The sequence below is a fragment of the Penicillium hispanicum genome, assembly GCF_028827665.1.
Source record: "Penicillium hispanicum strain IBT 35686 chromosome Unknown utg000006l_segment0_segment0, whole genome shotgun sequence".
NCBI classification, from domain to species: domain Eukaryota; kingdom Fungi; phylum Ascomycota; class Eurotiomycetes; order Eurotiales; family Aspergillaceae; genus Penicillium; species Penicillium hispanicum.
In genome coordinates, this window is record NW_026623198.1 from 2,428,036 (window position 1) to 2,448,218 (window position 20,183).

The window sequence follows — 20,183 nt, forward strand, 5'->3', positions numbered from 1 at the left end:
AGACGCGGATTTTCGCGTTTGAGCACGGACCATCTCTAGATTGGCTTTTATGATCGCTATAGAAAGCACCCAGACTCGCGAACACATAGATCGATCGATCGATTTACAACTATATGAGTCATACATTAATTTCGTACACAGTGCATAGCGCCAGAGACGCTGACAGGATCGAATTGAATCGGACTTCACAGCACAGATTCCACGTCGCTCGTTGGGATCAACATAACTTCGTCGTCGTCAGGCAATTCGTCGCTGGGGATGTCGTTGCCAGAGTAGTGCTGCACTAACTCCTCCCGCTCGAAATCCATAAACTCTGTCATCAGTTCGTCCACACTGGTTTGAATGGGGTCTTCAAAGCTGATGGACGCGGTGTCCACGAACAGGTCATCGAGTGTGGGCAGTGTCGGGTCGGTCACAAACACGTCATTCGAAACAGTGTCCGATGAAGTGGCCAACATCGAGATAGCCGTGGCGTCTCTTACCCTCTCCTCTCCCTGGCGCTCTTCAAGTCTCTCTCTTTCCCTCTCCGGTTGCGCTTGTCGCTTTCGTTGCTCGGCTTCACGTTTGGCCTGTTCGATTTGTCGCATGTATCGCGCGTGTCCGATAGCCGGATCGAGCGCATTGAAAGACCAGCACCCGCCCAGTGAGCGAGTAACAGGCTCCTCGGGGCTGCTCAAGAGCGCCCCGGAGCAGATCGCATTCAAATTCGCCCATGCCCTGGGGGTGGCCGGCAATTTGGATGGAGTTTCTTCACCCGGTTCAGGTAGCGACGACAGTACCAAAGGCGATATGGTCGGTGGCGGTTCTGACTGCAGCGAAGTTGGGGGGAAAGGAGGCTGGCTGTCCTGGTACGATTGAATCTGCGCTGCCTGCTCGGTCCCGACGTTCAAGCAGATTAGTCCCTCGTCGCGGCGCTTGGAAGGTGCCCCGGGGTTGAGCTTTGAATCCCGGCAGTATCTGTCCCAGTCCGGGAATGGCTCGTCATCATCTTTGTTCAGGGGTATGTCCCGAGGGTTGACAGTGCTCCCCTTACCGATGTTTTTGAGAAAGTTGCTCTTGGCTCCAGTGCAGTCCTCGTCTCCTGCGCCATCGGGTCTTCGCTGACAAGCAATCTCCGCCTCTAGGCTCAAGTGCTCTTTCCATTCGAACTTCTCCGGGCCTAGAGAGCTAACCTCGGCTGGCTCGCGCAGCACCACAAGACTCTGACCCCAGTCCCCAGCTAAATCTCGCGGGAGTTCACGCTGGTGCAAATATTGCCGTGCAGCAAGAACGTCAGCGGCCTGGCACATCAGGAGATCTGTGTATTCGCTCTCCAGGAGTTTGCGGGTGGTCTTCCTGGTGAGCTTGCGGAGCACGAGCTGGTGCGGTACGTTGTTGCATTTCACATCGCTGTTGTCGATACGCATAAGAGCCCGGAGCTGGCTGTCTCGCATCCGTGCCAGTTGTTTGTTTTCTCGGCGAATCTGCTTGTTCCGGATGTCCAGATAACTGTGCACCTTCCTACGGTCATCGGCTTTGAGACCAAGCTTTCCACAGATACTCCTCCAGTTCTCTGTCTTCAGCATGTTCTCGATAATCTCGACTTGCAGCGCCGGGTTCAAATCATCCCAGGTTGGATTAGGAATCTGGTCAATGACGAGCTTCCTGTTAACAATATCCATGACAAGGCTTTGATGTTTGATCTCAATGCCAGGGGTTGCACTTGCCTTTGCGCCCAATGCCTCCGATGCATCCACTGGTTCGTCCATATCACTGTCCTCCACGGCTAGTGTTTGCTCTGTGTCGCTCTGGTCCGCACCAGCCATGGCTGCCATATTTCCGACATAAACCTGGTTTTTCTCCGTGTTACTGACCACATAGTTCTCTACTCCATCCATGGGGATATGACCGAGTCCGTCATCAAACTCCACTTTCGCAGGCTGGACTGCGGAATCCATATTCCCATCCTGCGATTGGCCCAGTGTGCCATTCAATCCATTTGACGCAGTCTGATGTGCCCGACTCGGCACTGGCTCGCTCAGAGTTGGAAACGCAGCCGGAGGAAGGGTAGGGTCGTACTGCACGATTCGAGGCTTGGGACGCGGTCTGCGAGAGTAGGACTGGTCAGGGCTTGGGACGCTTTCTGTGGGAGCTTGAGACTGCGCGTCTGTGGACTGCTCTCGGGCCCGACGCATCGACTGGAGCAGTGCTGCTGTCGGTGTCTCAGCCTCTGATTCACCGTACCGCTCTGGCGGCCGGATGGTGGAGCGCAGCTTCATCCCACTGCTCATGATGCTTGCTGTGGTTCTAGATCAGAGATGGATTGCTTAAACTGGTCAAGGTCAGTGCATGTGTTAGTCGTCTGGATGATGTGCGCAATTCAGGACAGGCAGAAGAGGCGGCAGGTGAGTAGAGGTGGACAGCAGACGCGTGATATCAAGGTGATACTAGCAGACACTCATGAAGACCGGAGACTTGGACCCACACACAGTGAAGACAAAATTCAATGTCTTGATTTGGGGATAAGAATACAAAGAGTAAGGTTGATGAGACAAGGTAACGCGATGATGTCGTGGGCGTGGGGATGGTTCCCGGAACAATGAGATCTAAATGATTCCGGACTCAGATACAGCACTAACAGCTCTTTCGAGTCTGCGGGACAACACCATTCAAAATTCGTTTTCAAGCCGCTGTCACTGATACTTTACCAGCGGGACTGAAGTTTACCGAAGCATCTCAAGTGTCAACAGTCTATGGGAGTACAAGGGGCGTCTTGCTAGGATCTATCGAGAGAGCAGAAGAAAGAAACTTTTTTGCTGGGTATTACCGCTAAAAGATAGATGAAACAACACCGGGGTAACAGGGGAAAGGACCGGGATAACCCGTGCCAAACCTATGCTGTTCAAACGTCATGTTCGTGAATCCCCATCTCACGCAACCACGGACACAAAAGCGACACCCTCTCCATAACTGGTGGTTCCGAAAGTAAGAGCAAGGTCCATGACTCGTTGTCCCTCAGGCCTTATTGAAAGATTGAGCAAGGTAGATTCAATTAAACACGCGGTCCTGGAAGGGTGGGATTGGCTTGCGTTCCGGAAGCATCTCGTCTTCTCCATCCAGGTCCATTCCATCGTCAAGCATATCAGCATCATCAAGCAGTCGATCATGGTAGCTCCGTTTCTTAGCAAGCATCACAGGCGGCACAGGAGGAGGCGCGAGGGTCGGCGCCCCAGTGTGGGGGGTAGTATGTTTAGCACGCTCGACATCGCGCTTAGCCGCGAGAATGGTGCCAAAAGCAATGAGGATGCGCTTCATGGGGTCCTCGATAGACACGCAGAATCGGCGCTGCTGAATCATGCAAGTTGCGCTTACGGCCTCCAGGTTAAGCATGACCATGGCGTAGGCAATGACCACGCCCGCAGAGCGTTCATTGCCACTTTCACAGAAGACAAAGACTTTCTTTTTATGGTTGCCAGACCGATCTTGAGCAACTGGATTGGCCATATTGGGGTGAGCAGCGACGGAGGGATCCACGTCCACACCGGCGAGATGGTCATTGATGCGCCGAATCGCACGAGGGAATTCTGAGATCAGCTCCTGATTGTCGTGGACATCAATTGCATCAGACTGGATGCTGAGGTCGGCAGCGGCCTTGTCACCGGATACCAGGCGCGCCAGGGCGGATTGGCGATTGCGGATAGCGAGCAGAAGAGTGAAGCCCTGCGAGCGAAGGTATTCACGGTCCCGCAGAACCGACGACGGGCCTAGGGACAGGAATGGCAGGATGGCTTGAGCCTCGCGGCGCATCTCGTAGACCCACTGCGAGCGCTTGAAGCGACGAGTAGACCCATCCAGGCAAGCGCGGCTGAAGAAGCCTGGGCAGACGAATTCGCCCTCAGCAAACTGATGGGTAGAAGAACTAAATGAGTTGTTGTCGACGACAATAGTGTCGGTTCCATCATCAAGAAGGTCGCCGCGGCTAAAGCTGCCTAGCTCGGAGACACGCGCAGCCCGTGTCGGAAACTTCGGGGCTAACGAATAATCTTGAGTGCGGACATAAGGCGTCTGCGAGTCCTCAGACATAGCTGTCTCAATCTTGTCTGAAAAAGCCCCAGACATCTTGTCTCTTGGGATTGACTGGAAGTTTGACGCGCTTGAGACAGTTGGCGACGGGACAATATGAGATGACTTTTTGGTTTTCTGTCGGAGAGGATGAAGGCTAAGAATAGAGCGCGTGATGAAGAAACCAGAAATCGGAAATCAGTGAGAACCCATTTCATGTGCCCACGCTACTGCTGGAGGTTGAGCGCACGCGCCTCTTCATGAAGCAAGCTCCAAGATTGAACAAGGTAGTCGTGAGATTATATCAACAACCACCGGCATGCCCACCTACGCCAATCACACCAGAGAGTGTCGCGAAAGCCTAGAGACAACTCAACGTCTCTGGGATACCGGATTGGCCAACACCCAATGACTCTGTAGAAAACGACCGATATATCACACGATGAGGAGGTTCCAAGTCGATAAACGCCGGAGATTAGGTAATGCGGCTTATCGGCGAGGGGAGCTGTCATGCGGCTCCTGCAACTTTACAACTAGAATATAACTAGGGGGACCTGTGAAATCGACGCCGAAAATGGCACCTTCTGGCGCCAGAAACGGGCGCCTTTCCACCCGTAATTTTGGATGGCGAGCCGCTGCTTGGCCGCCCGCTGCCCTCCCTGTACCGCCCTAGTTATATATACCGACGTCAGGTTAATGCCGCCCCTCGACCGTAGTTAGTTAATTAGTTGGTTAGTTAGTTAACTAGTTAGTGGTCTAGTATAGATGACATCATCAATACACCTCTATTCAGGATGTTTTAAGGCACGCCTCTCGACACCTGATTTTGTAGGTTGTTACCTTAGGTGTCAGGCGATATGTGGTAATCAACTGTCATTCCCCCGGGGCCGAATCCGAGTCCATGAGTCATTGTTTGTGTCAGCGGCAGAGTCACTCAAGACTCCTTGAGGCTCGACCACCCGTGTTCGGAGACCTGCGCTCGGAATCTCAGCACCGGATTTGTGGATTTGTTTGCTAGCGCCAGAATCTGGTTCCATCTGGGGCTGTCAGAATGAGCCATGTCTGATCATAAATAGGTTGCTTGTGGATGCCGCAGTCACCGGCAGCCTTGCTGGACTGCGTGTTTATGGGGCTGGAGGTTGAGGCTGAAACGATGTTGAAGGGATGCGCGCATGGAGAGCTATGCTGAGCTCGTTTTAGGTATATTGGGCGGCCTGAATGCCTCGCATTGTTTGAAACAACGGGTGAGCATTGTTAGCTGCCTTATTTTTTCCTAAACCACATACGTAGAATTCACAGAGGCCTTGCATGTAAGACAGGATCACGCAAGTGGCATCCAGCTCTAGTCTGGCTTAGTGGCTTAACCATATTAATCAAGAGAAAAAAAAATATTCAATAGTAGCACAAATACCATCCTTGATTAGAAGATCCTACAAGAGAACATAAGGACCCTGAACAAGACCCATAGCCCAACTAGGCAATAAGGGGAGAAATTGAATATGGCAACGGTATCGCACAAAGAGATTTAAATCTTAACAGGAGAGAGAAGAGAAACAGTACACCTGGGTATATGAGGTGAGACAAAGCTGGCAACCTCCACTGTAAAGAACACCACCTGGCCCTTTGATGTCAATGTCAAGCAAAACGCCATACCCTATGTGCTGGCTGGAGTCCTAACTGTCACCAGTAAGCACCCCAATCATCACAACCGGAACCCAGATGCAGGCAAGCAAGTTCGAAGCCCATGAATCTTTTCTTGCTTTAGAGAACGCCCAGCGAATGCAAACGAACACGGATTAAGAAGTAACACGAAGAGGAAGATTGGTCTCGGGCAGGTTTAAACCTGAGGAGCAGGAGCTGTGTGAGCAACTGGAGGGGGGATGGATGGCGAGACGACGTGAGGCTCAGCCTCGGGCTGAGGGGCCTGAGGGATGGCCTGCTGTAGACCCGCAACAATGCGCTCCAATTCCTCCAGACGCCGATCCTTCTCCTGGACCTCCCGACGCAGTCGCTTAACTTCGTTATGGAGATCAGCCCCATTCTCGTCAGCCTCGACGAGGTCCCCGTTGGGAGAATCATGCTTGCGCTTGAGCCCAGTGGCGGGCAGAGAGTTGGCACGCACACCTTCCAGTTCATTTGCACGCTCCCAGGGCATGTCCACAACAATCGAGGGGCCATCATCTGTGTGCATGTGGCGCCGTCGTAGGTGTTCACGCAGGTTTTCCTGGCGCGTAAATCCGTTACCAGTGCTGCGATTGCAGTCGGCATACGGACACATCAGAGGCTTTTTCGCGTCGGTGTTCTTTTTGTGCACTTCCCGCTGGTGGCGCAAGAGACCGCCCGAGTAGGTGAAGCCTTGAATCTTGTCACAGCCGGGCTCGTAACACTTGTAAGGACGGTCATGTTTATCCATATGTTTACTAGGATCATGTTAGCATTGTAGCAGAACGGAGGCGACGATGACAAATACTCACTTCCATTCGCAAGGACGACGAAAAGTCGGTGGCGAAGTTTGGCAATCAGGGTGATCGCAGAAGATCTGGCCCTCGGAGTTCTTGGGAGGGTCTCGGGCGCGTCGTACAGACAGGCGCGGGCGCGTGCCCTCGATGTAGCTCATGGACGACTGCTCGTTCATTCTGGCAATTGAGGAGAGGGACTCTGTGGCCGAGGCAAGGACAGAGGCAGCAGTTGCCCCGTGTGGAGCTTCACTTCGTGGACTAGGATAGTCAGATCCGTCGCCCATATCGCGTCGACCCCACACCAACTGAGGGGATTGTGATGGAGATGGAGATACCGGCAAGACGCGTCGACCGAGCACTCAAAACCACACAGCGGGGGAGATAGAAGATAACAGAAGTAAAGGAAAATAAAAGCTCCAACTAGTTACAGTTAGAGTGAGGATGTCAAAAAAAATTGGTAGAACGAGGCGGAGGTGATCGGGTTGTATGTTGTATGATGCAGGAAGATGGGACGGTCGCCGAAAAATTCAGGTAGAAACCAGGCATCCCCTGGGGTTCTTATTTATACGCTTGCAGGCGCAACCACCGCCACTGTGGCGTAGGCGGTACCGACGACTCCGCCTGCTCTTTCCGGCGCTATCGTTCTCTAGAGGAGGCCGGCCTCTGCGCGCGCTTCTCGGCGTTTCGCTGCTTTGCTGTCGCGGAGTTGCCGTCCAGCTGAAATGGAAGCACGGCAAATCCTGCAGTGGTTGTGGTGCTCGACACCTCAGCAGTATATGCTATATCCAGGTATGTACACATGCAGCCTCCGGCGAACGGGGATTTTGCTGTTTATGAATATTTTCGCCCACCATGATGTGTAAAGGGCGAGAACCTGCCCTGCCACCATGACTCATTGCCTTGTCACCTCTTCTAGCGGCTATTGAAGCCTTCGCTCGGGCGTCAAGCAGAAAACGCAAGCAAAACCTGGTCAGGCAGCCATCCGAATCCACTATGACCGCCACTGACAAATCCCGGTTTCCATGTGGCGGTGTGGTCACGGGGATCGGCATCACGTGTGGATATGTCAGCATGGGTGGTTTGCTGTGTTTGCAGGGCTGTGCCCTGTTGCGCGGTTAGGCGACAAGAATAACCATGCGTTGGGAATGCCCTCGTGGGAAAGTTCTATTAAAAGACGGGTCGATGCAGGGTAGCCCCCGAGAACTTGCGAATTCCCAGGGCGATGCAAATCTATTCATGGCACGACCGAATTTCTATACATGGAATGGTATTCTGCCTTGCAGATCTGGTGTGGCGGTGACCTGCATGAACAACGAACTGAAGACCAAGTAGGGTTAAATAGGCTCCAGGGATCTCTTTGATCTGTCTGGTCCGAATCCAAGACTGCCGAGTTTCGTGGATTTCCAGACGCACCAGAACAACGCAGAAATTGCCGAATCTGGAGATGTCAAAGTTTCACAGCATCCTCCCTTGCACAGGTACTCACCTACTGTACTGAGTTGTCGGATTACCTGGACAGTTGGTTGTGGGGCAGGGTGCAGTTGACTAGCCTGATTAGGAAGGGGAATTTCAACTGTCCTGGTCAATGATTACATACTAGTCCAGTTTAGGATAGGCGAGTTTTATATTTCCCACAAATACTGTAGTACCACTCCCGTTCAACATCAACACAAAGGTTATCTTCAATATAAGGATAAAGGTAAGATATCTAGGAGAAGTCTAATAGATATCTAATTATTTATCTCTATTAATCATTTATACTCCTCTTTTTTAACAGAGCAGACTAAATATAGGGCTATTAAAAAGAAATAACTTTAGTTAAAGGAGTTAGAGCTAGAGAAGAAAATATTAAAAGCTTAAAAAAAAATCAATAGACTTAAATAACAATAAATATCTCTTATTTATATTATATATTTATATATATTCTAGATATATATATATATTGTAGTCTTTACTTAACTTTTAGTTTAATATCTCTTAAACGTTTACTAGATATCTACTAAATATCTACTAGATATCTATAGCTTAGATTTATATAAAATAATATTTATTAATTTAAAATTCTGATCTAAAATTAAATATAGTATATAAAAGGCTAGTTTAGCTATATAATTAATAATTTTTTAGGGGTTTTATAGTTTTTCTTATTTTTTAGGGGTTTTTTTTTGATTTTTTTTACAGTGATCTAGCAGAGGAAGGAGGGATGTTTAGGAGACGTCTAGTAGAGGAATAAAAAGGAAGGTAAATTAGAAAACTAGTGGTATGTATAGCAGGGGACAGCTCGCTTAAGTCACACCAACCCGATCAGGTTAGTATGTGGGTCGACTGCCCCCTGCCCCACCCGCAACTGTCCTCCTGATCTGACGCCTGGTACTCACCCTTGCACTCTGCAACTGCTCCCAGACCCACTGGATTTCCCCCGCCACCACATCCGGACGGACCAAGTGCACATTATGCCCACAGTCCGGCAGATGCACCAAGCGCACCCTCGATGACAGCTGAAGCTGCTCCTCCTTCAGGTCCTGGTCAATCGCCTCCATCTGATCAAGCAGCCTCCGAAACTCCTGCTGCTGCTGAACTGACCCATTGCCCGCCGCAACGCCATGCTGATAGATCCGCTCAAAGTCGCGCGTCCCATTACAGCGAATCACACTCACCGGCCGGTCCCCCATTGCCCGCTGCTGAAACTGCTTCTTCTCTCCTAGCGAACGACAAACCTCCACGAGAGAATCTGCCTCGGCCTGCGCGGCCACCGCTCCACGCGCGATATCAATGGCGCGCTCCCGCCACTCGTCCCGCGACAGCTTCGAGTCCGCCCTTAACCCGGTCACTTGCGCCACCTTCAAATTCCCCAACACGGCGTCAATGTTAGGATCTGGCAGTCGAAAATAGTCACACTGCCGTTCTGTGGAGCCCTCGGCCAGCACCATGCCCACGACGTCGCCGGCGTACAAATGGAAATACTCGCGGGCGACGATGGCCCCGTAGGAGTGCGCCACTAGGAGCAGCGGGGGACCTAAGACCATCACCTCGAGAAGTCTGCGTAAATCTTTGGCCGCCTGTACGGCAGTCGATCTCTGTGGACCGGGCTCGCTGCGGCCGAGTCCGGTGCGGTCATATAGTAACATCCGGGAAAATCGGACTACGAGGGGTGACAGGGCTGTGTAGGAGGATGCGACGTCGCCGGCGCCGGCGAGGATGATCACTAGTGGCTCTGTTGTGCGGGGAGGACCGCTAACTGAAACGAAGAGGCGGTGGGAGCCAATGGAGACCATTGACGAGCCCGTCTGGGTTGACCAATTTCGAGACGGTGTTGCCATGATTCGTTGGTCCGATATACAGTGGTGACGAGGCGCCCACTCTGCAGTGAGATGAATTTAGATCGAGCGGGGCAAAGCGGTATGATAGTGCTCAAGTAGCGGAGGCCCTTATTGGAGCCACATCTGTCAGCCCGATAGGTTAGGCCGCAATGAAGTGGAACGGAACGCCGTCAATAGGACCCTACGGCACTACGTTTACTCGGATCACGACGGTGAAAGATCAAAGGGACAAATTGGTCTCGATTATCCAAAGCAATTAGAAAGAAGTCTAAGAGACAAAGACCGCTAGGAAGAATCGAGCCCGAAGGGGGGCTGGGGAAATTCTCAAAGCTGCCCGATGGCTTTCTACTGACTCCGTTCGGGCTGGAAAGCGACAACCGACAGCTTGTCTAGGCTTGTTCAGGGCGCTGCTCTTGGGGCAAAGGAAGCTGGAAAGTCAGCGTCGGCCATCCGACCCGCAACGAGCCTGATAAGAATATCTTGACACGGGTGAGAATGAGGAAGTTCGAGACTAGGGCGGCCTTTCCGTTGGGCTGAGAGGTGATTAACCTCGACTGGCAGTTCAGAAGAACTCGAGCACCTGAAGGCTAGTGGGCTGGCCCTAGCCTCACCGATCTGATATTCCGATCGGTACGGAAGAGACGGACGGGCAAGACTCTGGTGGAAGGAACCCTGACATTTCATGCGACTCTGGCTTCCCCGGGAAGACAAGAAGGGGCTACCGATAACGGACTGCCCCAACGTACAATGGCCATTGAATGCTTCACTCAGTCGTAGTTTCCACCGACCTGGCTAGCAAAGGCTGTCGAAACACTGCGAGCGTCATCGTCGTCGTGCACATTATGGCCTGGAACCCCGCGTGTAACACGGATGCTAGCAGAACTACCTCCGAAGATACTGCCACTGTCGGGGACGCCAGTACGGTAGGGCTCGCGACCACCAGATTCCACGTAGCGCTTCAGACGATCGGACTGGCTGAGACTGGGCTGTTTGTTCATGTCATTGATGCTCAAGCCGGCAAGGCTAACGCCGCCTTGGTCAACACTTCTGCCGTCAACAATGCTTCCAGTCACATCAGACTCCGTAGCAGCCACAGATTCTCCAGTGACGCTAGGAGCTCCCTTGGCACGGCCACCATTGGCCCGACGTCCAGCAGAGATCGACGGCCAGGCGTCCGCAAAGTTCTGGAACATCGGTGGGTATCCGGAGGGAAGGCCAACGCCACCCAGTGCAGAGGAGTGCACCGAGGAAACATCATCTGGGATGTAACCAACCACGGATCCAGTATCATGATACTCCTGGCGGAGGCCATTCCGGCCATTCACAGTGCTGTTGTTGGCGTTGGACGCCTGGTTGAAAGACATCTGGAAGCGCTGGGGGCCTCGGTATGCCTGCTTCGGCCGGCTGAACTGAATTAGAGACTCTTGCAAATTGGACAAAGGTCCCTCCACCAGACAGTGCCGCTCCTTGAAGTGCTGCAGGAGACAGTTCCACAGGGGATGCTTGGAAAGAACCTTCGGGTTACCCAGAATAACAAGACCAAATCGGGCTCGTGTGAGGGCGACGTTGAGACGGCGAGGGTCACTCAAGAAACCAATGCCTTGATGGTCGTTGGAACGAACGCAAGAGAGGATTATGTAGTCTTTCTCTCGACCCTGGAAGGCGTCAACGGACGCCACTTCAATCTCCTTGTAATGTTCCTTCTTGAAAGTGCCATTGGCCTGCATAGAGCTCACGATATAGCTGCGCTGGCCTTCGTACGGAGTGATGATACCGATGTCCTTCGGCTGAACACCTGCCTTGAAAAAGCGAGTGACAATTTTCTCGACATTGGTAGCCTCAGTCCGGTTGAGGTATGAAGTACCCGAAGCCGAAATTTCCTCATTGCCCAAGTTGGACCAGAACATCATAGGGTCATCCATCATGGGCCACGGGAAGTCAACATCACGACGGAGGCGGTCTGCAATGGTAATACCGTTCTGCAGAGATCCCTCGTAGAACATGTTCGATGGGAATTCAGAAAGACAGGGATGCATACGATATTGGACATTCAGGCGAATAGGCGAGCAGCCCAGAATGACCAGTCGTTCGAAAAGAGACTGATTCAACCCAGCCTTGGCCGCCTTCTTATTCATGATGACAGGACCAAGCTGCTGGTGGTCACCGACCAACACCACTTGCTTGCAGCCTAGGACCAGCGGAATCATGCACTCTGGCTCAGCAGATTGGGTCGACTCATCAATCAAAACAGTTCGGAACTTGAACTTGGCGAGACGAGGGTCGCCCGCACCAACGCAAGTGCAGCAGATCACATCCGCGTTGCTCAGGATCTCTCGCTCAGCGGCCCGAGTCAACTGCTTCAGGCGCTTCTCATCCTGGCTGGACAATTCGCCCAATTCAGACTTGAGCTGATTGAGTTTTACCAACTCGATGTTGCTATCGTTCATTCGCACCTGCTCGTGAAGGGAGAGGAAACCAACGGGAGACTCGACGTCCTCTCGCGACTTAGCAGTCACGCGCACGGTCTTGAGGCCAGTGCGGTGGATGCGCTCACAAAGCTGATCAACTGCAACGTTGGATGGGGCACAGACTAGAACCTGACCGCCGTTGATCTTGGCAAGGTGGTAGATGATTGTGGCCGAAGTCACAGTCTTACCAGTTCCTGGGGGGCCTTGGATCAGACTCAACGGTCGTTGGAGCACGCTCTTCACAGCATTGATTTGACTGCCGTTGAGATCTGGTAGGCCGGGCACACTAAATTTCTTGGGAATCTGTGTCTTCATTGGAGCCGCAGCAACTTCGTGTCCAAGTAGGCGATGGAAGATATAGCCCGAGACACTCATCTCGTCTACGGCGAAGGTCTTCATGGCGAGCTGCATCCGATCAAACGAAGTTGATTTCCAGACATAGTCTGCGGTGAAGTTGTGCGTGCATTCCGTAGGCACTGACTTATGATCGCCCTTGGAGCGCAACTCGATGGTGACCTCATCGGACTGGTTGTTGGGGATCTTGATGACATACCCAACACCCTCCCATTTAGGGCGCAATTCACCAGTGTACTTCAAGCGCATCTCATCACCAACAGCCAACTTCACATCTCCGAGTTCGAGCTTTGGCAGGACGAAGCTTGCAAGGTGCTTGTTGTTAAGACCGAGATCCCAACGCGTGATTAGTCCATCCTGAGACTGGGACTCCTTAAGCTTCCTGTCGTAGTCTGCCTCGATTTTGACGAGGGGTCCAAAGATATTCTGGTACTGGAAAGCATCGTCATAGCGCAGCAAGACGGGAGCAGGTTCATCATCGACAGCTGTAGCCTTCTCCAGATCTTCGAGGGTCGCTTGAGAATTCTCTTTCCACATCTCTTCGAGCTTCGCGATCAATTGTGGGCTGAGGTGGCGAGCTCGGAGCTGTTCCTGGTCAGATGGTGCACCCACCAGCCATGGCAAAAAAGACCGGTCCTCGATAAGCGGCTGCCAGCGAGAGGTATCCCAGTTCATATCTTTCGATGAAGGCATCGCAGCGCATGGTTGTCGGCATAGAAGAACCACAACGGTGTCCGACTTCGCAGGAATGAAGCCAAGCAGGAAGACATTCTTCGTTCCACAATTGTAGCATTCAAGAATGGTATCACCGAGAGATGAGCCTGGGTGCAACTGGACCTCCTTGTGACGAGCTCGGACGAGGTGATTGACGATATGAGAAGAGGAGGTATTGCCACGGGCACTGCAGAACCACTTATTGCAAGAAAGACACTTCACCACACTACTAGGGTTATGGATACCACAGTAACTGGTATGATCTTGTCAGTCGATAGGAAATATGAAAGAAAAGTATTATAGGTCACTTACGCGCATGCATGGGCAGGAAGCTCTTTCTCTTCTTCGGAATGACTCTGGCCCTTCTGGTTCCCGTTGGCTGGCCCACCAACCGTACTCTCTAAGTCATCATCTTCAAGGATATCGGATCCGTCATCTTCGTCGTCATGTCGGCGCGGGCGAGCTCTGGCCATAGCATTCGCATTAACGTCATCAAGATCTGCCATAACAGTAGAATCGTCACCCAGTCCTGGAGGATAGTTCTCCATGACGCGAGTCGACAGGCTTCCTAAGGGGAACGCGAAAGTTTCAATCAAAGCCGAAAGTTGAATGAAAGGCGAGCGAGAAGCAACATGTGTTTTTAGGGGCGGTGGGCTTCAGGTTGTAATCAAAAGAGTGTAGGGGACAAGCCGGTCCGTCCTGTGCGGTTCTCCAGGACCAGTGTGAATGGTTCTGAGGGGCAAGGAAAGGGAGGAGGTCTGTATGTAGGGCAGAGGTTAGTGGAGGTGTTTATAAAGAATGCAGGATTACCGACATCTAGTCCAGCTCTCTATCACAGAGGACTGACAAAAGGGAGTGGAAGAGTTTTGGATGGTCCGAAAAGCCTCTCCGCATTTGCGATCCGGATTCTCTATCGGTGGGATCCCACTACGGTGGCGGTCGCGGACCAAAGGCGCAGTCCCGGCGTTTAGAAAAAAAAAGTTGCCCGCTTTCTATCAATCTCAAGACTACCCGTACCCGGACAACCTTCACACACCTTACCAAGATGCTGGTATGTATCGGCTACAATATCATAAATCCTTCCAAGGGTTCTAATTCTCTGTAGCGCCGTCAAGCTCGTGAGCGCCGAGACTATCTCTATCGAAGAGCGCTGCTCCTCCGCGATGCCTCCATTGCAGAGAAACGAGCTCAGCTCAAAGCATCTCTAGCCTCTGGGAAGCCTTTGGACCCTTCGATTGCGAATGACAAGAAGCTTCGGGAAGACTTCAAATATGATGAGTCTAAAGAAGAAGGAATCGACGTCGACGACGAATATGCTTTAACATCGGGCGTGATCGATCCCCGTCCGCTGGTCACCACCTCCCGTTCGCCCTCTGCTCGCCTAGGTGCTTTCGCCAAGGAGATTCGGTTGCTCCTCCCTACTGCTATTCGTCTTAACCGCGGAAACCTCGTTCTCCCAGATCTAGTCTCTAGCGCCAATAGTGCCGCCTTGACCGATATGATTCTTCTGCACGAGCACCGTGGTACCCCCACTGCCCTCACCGTCTCACATCTTCCGCATGGTCCGACCGCAAGCTTCTCACTACACAATGTCGTTCTTCGGGCAGATATCCCAAATGCGGCCCGGGGTACCGTTTCGGAGAGCTACCCTCACTTGATTTTTGAGGGTTTTACGACCAAGCTGGGTACCCGTGTGGTCCAGATCCTCAAGCACCTTTTCCCACCGCGTGAAACTGGGAAGGTTGGCAACCGTGTCGTGAGCTTTGTGAATAAGGAGGACAGTATCGAGGTGCGGCACCACGTCTTTGTGAAGACGGGCTATCGGGACGTTGAGCTTGCCGAGGTCGGGCCGCGCATGACAATGCGACTCTTCGAGATTCGGGGTGGAACTCTTGAGAAGGGTTCGACTGGTGACATTGAATGGGCTCTTACCCAGTACACGAGGACTAGCCGGAAGAAAGATTACCTTTAGATTGCCCAACTTGCATCATGGTGTCGGCGGTGGGTGTGGAGATTTAACTGGCGCAAGGGTGTTTTACGGTTTACTTAAAAGGGGTTTGTTTCCTCCGCACCATCTTAGATTTCTGAGGTCCATTTTTATGTATACCCCGTTCGAATGACTCTTGAGTCGTCCCAAAATTCAATAATCAAGTTCCCTAATCCCATGGACGATCGTGGCTTCTCACTCGACCCTCTAGTAAACCGTCCTCGCAAGCCCCTAATCCTCCCGGCACTTTCTCAATCAGTCTTAAGTACCGGATCACTCCCAATCATTCGATCATTGTACCACGGTCCATCATGAAATCGGGCTGTGAGCCATCCTCGGTCGATATGTGGCCCTGGCTCAGTGCCCCGTAGTCGTCATCAATTTCCATTGCATTCCCCTGCTCGTCAAGCTCACTCTGATCATGGGTCTCATTGGAATCAATGCCTCCGTAGTTACCACTATTCTGGTATGTCATCGTTTCATCATCTGGATGGCTAAGATCAAAAGCAGAATTGACTTGGCTCTCAGCCGGCGTGCATCCAGTGATGGGAGTGCTTTCCATGGAATCAGGTGACTGGTGGGCTTGCATGATGAAGTCTGTGAAAATGTTTGTTTTTGCTTCAAAAGAGAACCACCCTTCGTGAGCTGGCAAGATATTGCCATCAGGGTCTGTCTTCGAAGGCGGGCTCTTCCCATCCATTCTGTTCTCCCACTCTTTGCCGGTTTGAACGGCGAAGAACCTTGTAAAAGCAGTTTTTGCAAGGGAAAGATCACTCTTCGGACCAACCAGGCGCTCAACGTCTGACTTCCCAGGCAGGGTTCGTTTGATGTATGCCGAATATGTGTATGGCTCGGCGGTAGTCTGAAAGATCTGCGATCCTGTAAGAATGAGTTCTGGCAATGAAGACATTGCCACTTACCGCAAGCTGATATTTTTCTCGGCGCTGGGGGTTACTGCATGGCCGCACCAAAGTTGCATTCCATAATTCCGCCGTATTGGGATCCATGTAGATGCGGTTCTTTGCTATGTTCCATTAGTGAAAGCCGGAAAAGGTGTACGGAGCGCGAGCGTGTATGTGTAAAACAAGATGACGGTAGAGAAGATGACAACAGAGACTTAGAGTATGGAGAATATGTGAAAGGGATGCAGTGTATATTTTGGACATACGTGGAGCAGCAGGCTTGCCACACTTTGTGGTCTTCTTATGGATGAAAGGGTCCACTAAGTTCGATATTAAGATTATTACAAAATTCACTTCCAAGACACAGAAGGGAGATTCAAACGTACCAATACGCCTCTTGGCAGGCTTTTGCTTTGGCTCTTCAGTGCTTTTGCGTTTGCGGCCATTGTTCTTGACAAGATTTTCAAGGAGATACGGACCCTCGGCCTTGGGTCGACGAGTATTTGATAGCAGCGAATCCTCGAGCCAGTCGTAGCTCACAATTTTGACCGCCGGAAGTTCCTTGGCCATTTTCACTGTAGTTGGTTAGTGACCTTCGCTGTGGATTTATCGATGCAGCCGAAATACGAGAAACGCCAATACCTGCTTCCACGTTTTCCTTGAATGCCTCCATCGATGCAATAAGATGAGTTACTCTGGGGTTGACTTCCCGGTGAAACTCGCCGCCATTCGCGCGCACCCATTGGGGGATCTTATCCCCATGTTCGAACTTGCCGACTGTGCTGGCATGAACCCTTTGGAATGTTTTCCCCATCGTGGTTGAAGATACTAGTCAACGGAGCACCACGAAAGTCTCAATCAGGTCAACGTTTCGCCGGTCGTCTGCGATTGAGAAATTGTGATATATGAATCTGGCCAAAAGGTATATGACTTGCCCCGTTGCGGATTTTGAGTAGGAAAAAAAACCAGGCTAGTGTAAGCGAGGTTGGTGAGGTTTTATAAAACGCTGGTTGAAAGCTCGTGAAGTGTTCACTGGATGGTCTTGTGTGACGTGGTTCGAAGTAGTTTGCCCCGATGCAGGATGGAAGGAGAGAAAGAACCTAAATTTCCAGTCGAATATGAGTGTCCAGAATGGGTTAAATGGAGAAAGTGAGGCTGTGAGGAAAGAGATAGAAGCCTAAGAAAATATCACATTGCTATGAATGCCTTCGTGTATAAAAGTGAGGATGGGGTGAGAAAAACAGTCACCGAAATTCCCGAGATTTTGAACAGAGAAAGAAACATCAAACCACCAGAGGAGCTACTGGCGAATACTTTTGGCGGCCTTGACAAATGCTCGGATCTTGTCCAGATCCTGAGCGCCGTTTGTTTCCACCCCGGAACTCACATCCAAGCCAACTACCTTGGATCCCGAATTCCCCAACTTCTTCACCACGTCAACTACATTGTCCGGATTCAGGCCACCGGCTAAAATGACTCGCAATCCGTCATCGCTCTGAAGCACCTTCTGAACCCCAGCCTCTTCTAGGAGCTGACCCGATCCTCCCGCACCGGAGTCCAGCAACGGAAGAGAGTGGTATGCGCGACGAGCAACTCCTACGTCCCCTGGAGCAAATTTCCGGATCACAGGCACAGGGATCAGACTGGCCCATTCCAATGGCTCAGAGCCATGAAGTTGCACAACGTCGAGTCCCAGTTTTTGTTGTTGGGTTAGAATGTAGGACAACGGTTGATTCATGAACACACCCACCAGCAGGGCGCGGGAAGGGTGTCGCAAGACGCCGGCCGAATGATCGAACCATTCAGAAGCAGTCGCTTTAGATAATTGCTGCGGGACGCTGGCCTCGGATCCGGGTCGTGGTGTCGACCTGATCACTTGAGCTATGCGAAGAGCCACGTCGTCCGGAACATTCCTTGACCTGCCCTGTACTTGAATAATGCCGATGAGATCGGCCCCAGCTTGAATGGCGGTATGGGCTGCTTCCTCAGATCGAGTACCGCAAATCTTCACCAATGGAGAATTTGATGATGATGGATTTTGGAAGGCAGATCCTCCCAGAAGCTGCGCCACAAATGCAGAGGTGTCCGGCGCCCGCATCAAAGCTTCTCCCACAAGAATGGCCTTCACGCCTTCCTTCTTATAGGCCTCGACGTCCTTAGGGCCCATGATGCCACTGAGAGCGCACACAATGGTGCTCTCTGGTACTTGGTCCATCAGGCGGCTGGTAGTGCCGAGGTCGACTTCAAAGCTCGTCAGGTCTCTGTTGTTGACACCGATGACCTCAGATCCCAGGTCGACTGCAATCTTCATCTCCTCGGGCGTGTTGACCTCGACGAGAGGCTCCATGCCAAGACTACGGGAGTAGTGATACAATCTTGTAAGAAGCTCAACACTGAGCATCTTCACAATCAACAGAACGGTGTCAGCGCCGGCCAGTCGTGCCTCCAATATCTGGTATTCATCGAACACAAATTCCTTTCGAAGGATAGCGGGGCGGTTGGTGACACCTTCCAGGCTCTGACGGACTGCGCGAAGGTCGTCAATTGTGCCTTTAAACCACTCGGGCTCCGTGAGAACGGAGATGACGCTAGCGCCAGCTTTGGCGTATTCGCGCGCCTGGGCTGGAGCACACACATCCGCCGAGATTATCCCCTTGGAGGGGGATGCTCGCTTGATCTCTGCCATCAGGGATAGCGGGTAATCTGACTGTCTCAACCGTGCAGGGAACGGGATCTGCGGGGGTGCGATGTTCAGATCGTAAGCAGCATTGAGGGTCTCTGGACGCAGTGCTGGTATTTTTTTCTGCTCCTCAACGGCATTCTTGCGATGAGCATAGATCTTCTCCAGAATAGACACCTTCTTGTCCCCGGAAGGAGCAGACTTGGCCGTGGCGGTGTCCGTTGCATTTGGCTGGCTCCCGTCCCAAGTACCCGAGGTGAATTTAAGGAAATTTCTGAACATTGTCCGCCCATACTCTGTTAGGATACTCTCTGGGTGAAATTGGACACCCTCCACCGCCAGCTGCTTGTGTCTCACGCCCATGATAACGTTATTGCCACTGCCGTCCTCGAGTTCCGCCCACGAAGACACTTCCATGCATTCCGGGATGGTCGAATGGGTTCCTGCTAGAGAGTGGTATCGGGTGACCGAGAGACCGGCGGGCAATCCTTCATAGACACCCTTGGAGTCGTGCTTCAACACTGAGGTCTTGCCGTGCAGAATCTCGCCCGTCACATCCACTTTACCGCCAAAGGAAGAGATGATGCACTGCTGTCCCATGCAGACACCAAAAATAGGGATTTTCCCACTGAAATACTCGATGGCAGCATTGCTAATCCCTGCATCTGTCTCCGGGTGACCGGGTCCGGGACTGATCACCAGTTGTGTCGGCTTTTTCGCAATCAGATCCTCCACGGTGACTTCATCGTTACGGAAAACAGTAACAGTGGCCCCCTCAAGCACAAGGTATTGGTAGACGTTCCAGGTGAAAGAGTCGTAGTTATCGATTAGAACCACATTCGAGGCAGTGTCCAATCGGGCAGCTCTGGTGGGATGGTGGGGGGAGTGGTCGACAAGGTCTGCCATGGCCGCGGATGGTTTGGGGGATAGGAGACAGAACAATTAAAATATCCGGGAGTCGTGAGAAACACCAGGGACAAAATCCTTCGCCCTAGCCCGTCAACGCGCCTGATGGTGGTCGATCACAGCCAGGGTGACTCAAGGGATTATTTGGAAGCGCAGCGGCTTTGCATTCACCGCCCAACGCTAAACCCAGATAGGAAATGCGGATTGTTGACCGCAGGCGCGCGGTCAAAGTGAAATCTTCGGTTAGAGCTCCCTCTCGAGCTATCAGAGCTACCTTGCGGTGCCCAAACACCTCACTTCTGGCTCGTGCCTGCTCTTGCCACTCTTGTGAAGTCTTATGATGTTCTAATTG

At 52.0% G+C, this 20,183-nt stretch overlaps 8 protein-coding genes across 8 annotated transcripts; 1 reads left to right on the plus strand and 7 right to left on the minus strand.

The window, feature by feature from the left end:
* Positions 1-185: 185 nt before the first annotated feature.
* On the minus strand, positions 186-2,270 carry N7459_007245 (uncharacterized protein; the record flags this gene model as incomplete). The annotated part of the gene is made up of 1 exon (XM_056946413.1): positions 186-2,270. The coding sequence occupies one exon, from the start codon at positions 2,268-2,270 to the stop codon at positions 186-188; it is 2,085 nt and encodes a 694-aa protein (XP_056798412.1).
* Positions 2,271-3,027: 757 nt separating this feature from the next.
* N7459_007246 (dual specificity protein phosphatase family protein) lies at positions 3,028-4,098 on the minus strand (the record flags this gene model as incomplete). The annotated part of the gene is made up of 1 exon (XM_056946414.1): positions 3,028-4,098. One exon carries the CDS (start codon positions 4,096-4,098, stop codon positions 3,028-3,030), a length of 1,071 nt encoding a protein of 356 aa, XP_056798413.1.
* Positions 4,099-5,878: 1,780 nt separating this feature from the next.
* N7459_007247 (putative C2H2 transcription factor) lies at positions 5,879-6,676 on the minus strand (the record flags this gene model as incomplete). Its single annotated transcript, XM_056946415.1, has 2 exons — positions 5,879-6,461; positions 6,516-6,676. 2 exons carry the CDS (start codon positions 6,674-6,676, stop codon positions 5,879-5,881), a joined length of 744 nt encoding a protein of 247 aa, XP_056798414.1.
* Positions 6,677-8,809: 2,133 nt separating this feature from the next.
* Positions 8,810-9,820, minus strand: N7459_007248 (alpha/beta fold hydrolase; the record flags this gene model as incomplete). Its single annotated transcript, XM_056946416.1, has 1 exon — positions 8,810-9,820. One exon carries the CDS (start codon positions 9,818-9,820, stop codon positions 8,810-8,812), a length of 1,011 nt encoding a protein of 336 aa, XP_056798415.1.
* A 767-nt stretch (positions 9,821-10,587) lies between these two features.
* Positions 10,588-13,904, minus strand: N7459_007249 (putative regulator of nonsense transcripts; the record flags this gene model as incomplete). The annotated part of the gene is made up of 2 exons (XM_056946417.1): positions 10,588-13,609; positions 13,669-13,904. The coding sequence occupies 2 exons, from the start codon at positions 13,902-13,904 to the stop codon at positions 10,588-10,590; spliced, it is 3,258 nt and encodes a 1,085-aa protein (XP_056798416.1).
* A 497-nt stretch (positions 13,905-14,401) lies between these two features.
* On the plus strand, positions 14,402-15,328 carry N7459_007250 (snoRNA-binding rRNA-processing protein IMP4; the record flags this gene model as incomplete). Its single annotated transcript, XM_056946418.1, has 2 exons — positions 14,402-14,407; positions 14,462-15,328. 2 exons carry the CDS (start codon positions 14,402-14,404, stop codon positions 15,326-15,328), a joined length of 873 nt encoding a protein of 290 aa, XP_056798417.1.
* A 298-nt stretch (positions 15,329-15,626) lies between these two features.
* Positions 15,627-17,059, minus strand: N7459_007251 (BRCT domain protein; the record flags this gene model as incomplete). The annotated part of the gene is made up of 5 exons (XM_056946419.1): positions 15,627-16,214; positions 16,264-16,367; positions 16,512-16,565; positions 16,632-16,820; positions 16,888-17,059. 5 exons carry the CDS (start codon positions 17,057-17,059, stop codon positions 15,627-15,629), a joined length of 1,107 nt encoding a protein of 368 aa, XP_056798418.1.
* Positions 17,060-17,545: 486 nt separating this feature from the next.
* On the minus strand, positions 17,546-19,831 carry N7459_007252 (bifunctional anthranilate synthase/indole-3-glycerol-phosphate synthase; the record flags this gene model as incomplete). The annotated part of the gene is made up of 1 exon (XM_056946420.1): positions 17,546-19,831. The coding sequence occupies one exon, from the start codon at positions 19,829-19,831 to the stop codon at positions 17,546-17,548; it is 2,286 nt and encodes a 761-aa protein (XP_056798419.1).
* Positions 19,832-20,183: the final 352 nt, after the last annotated feature.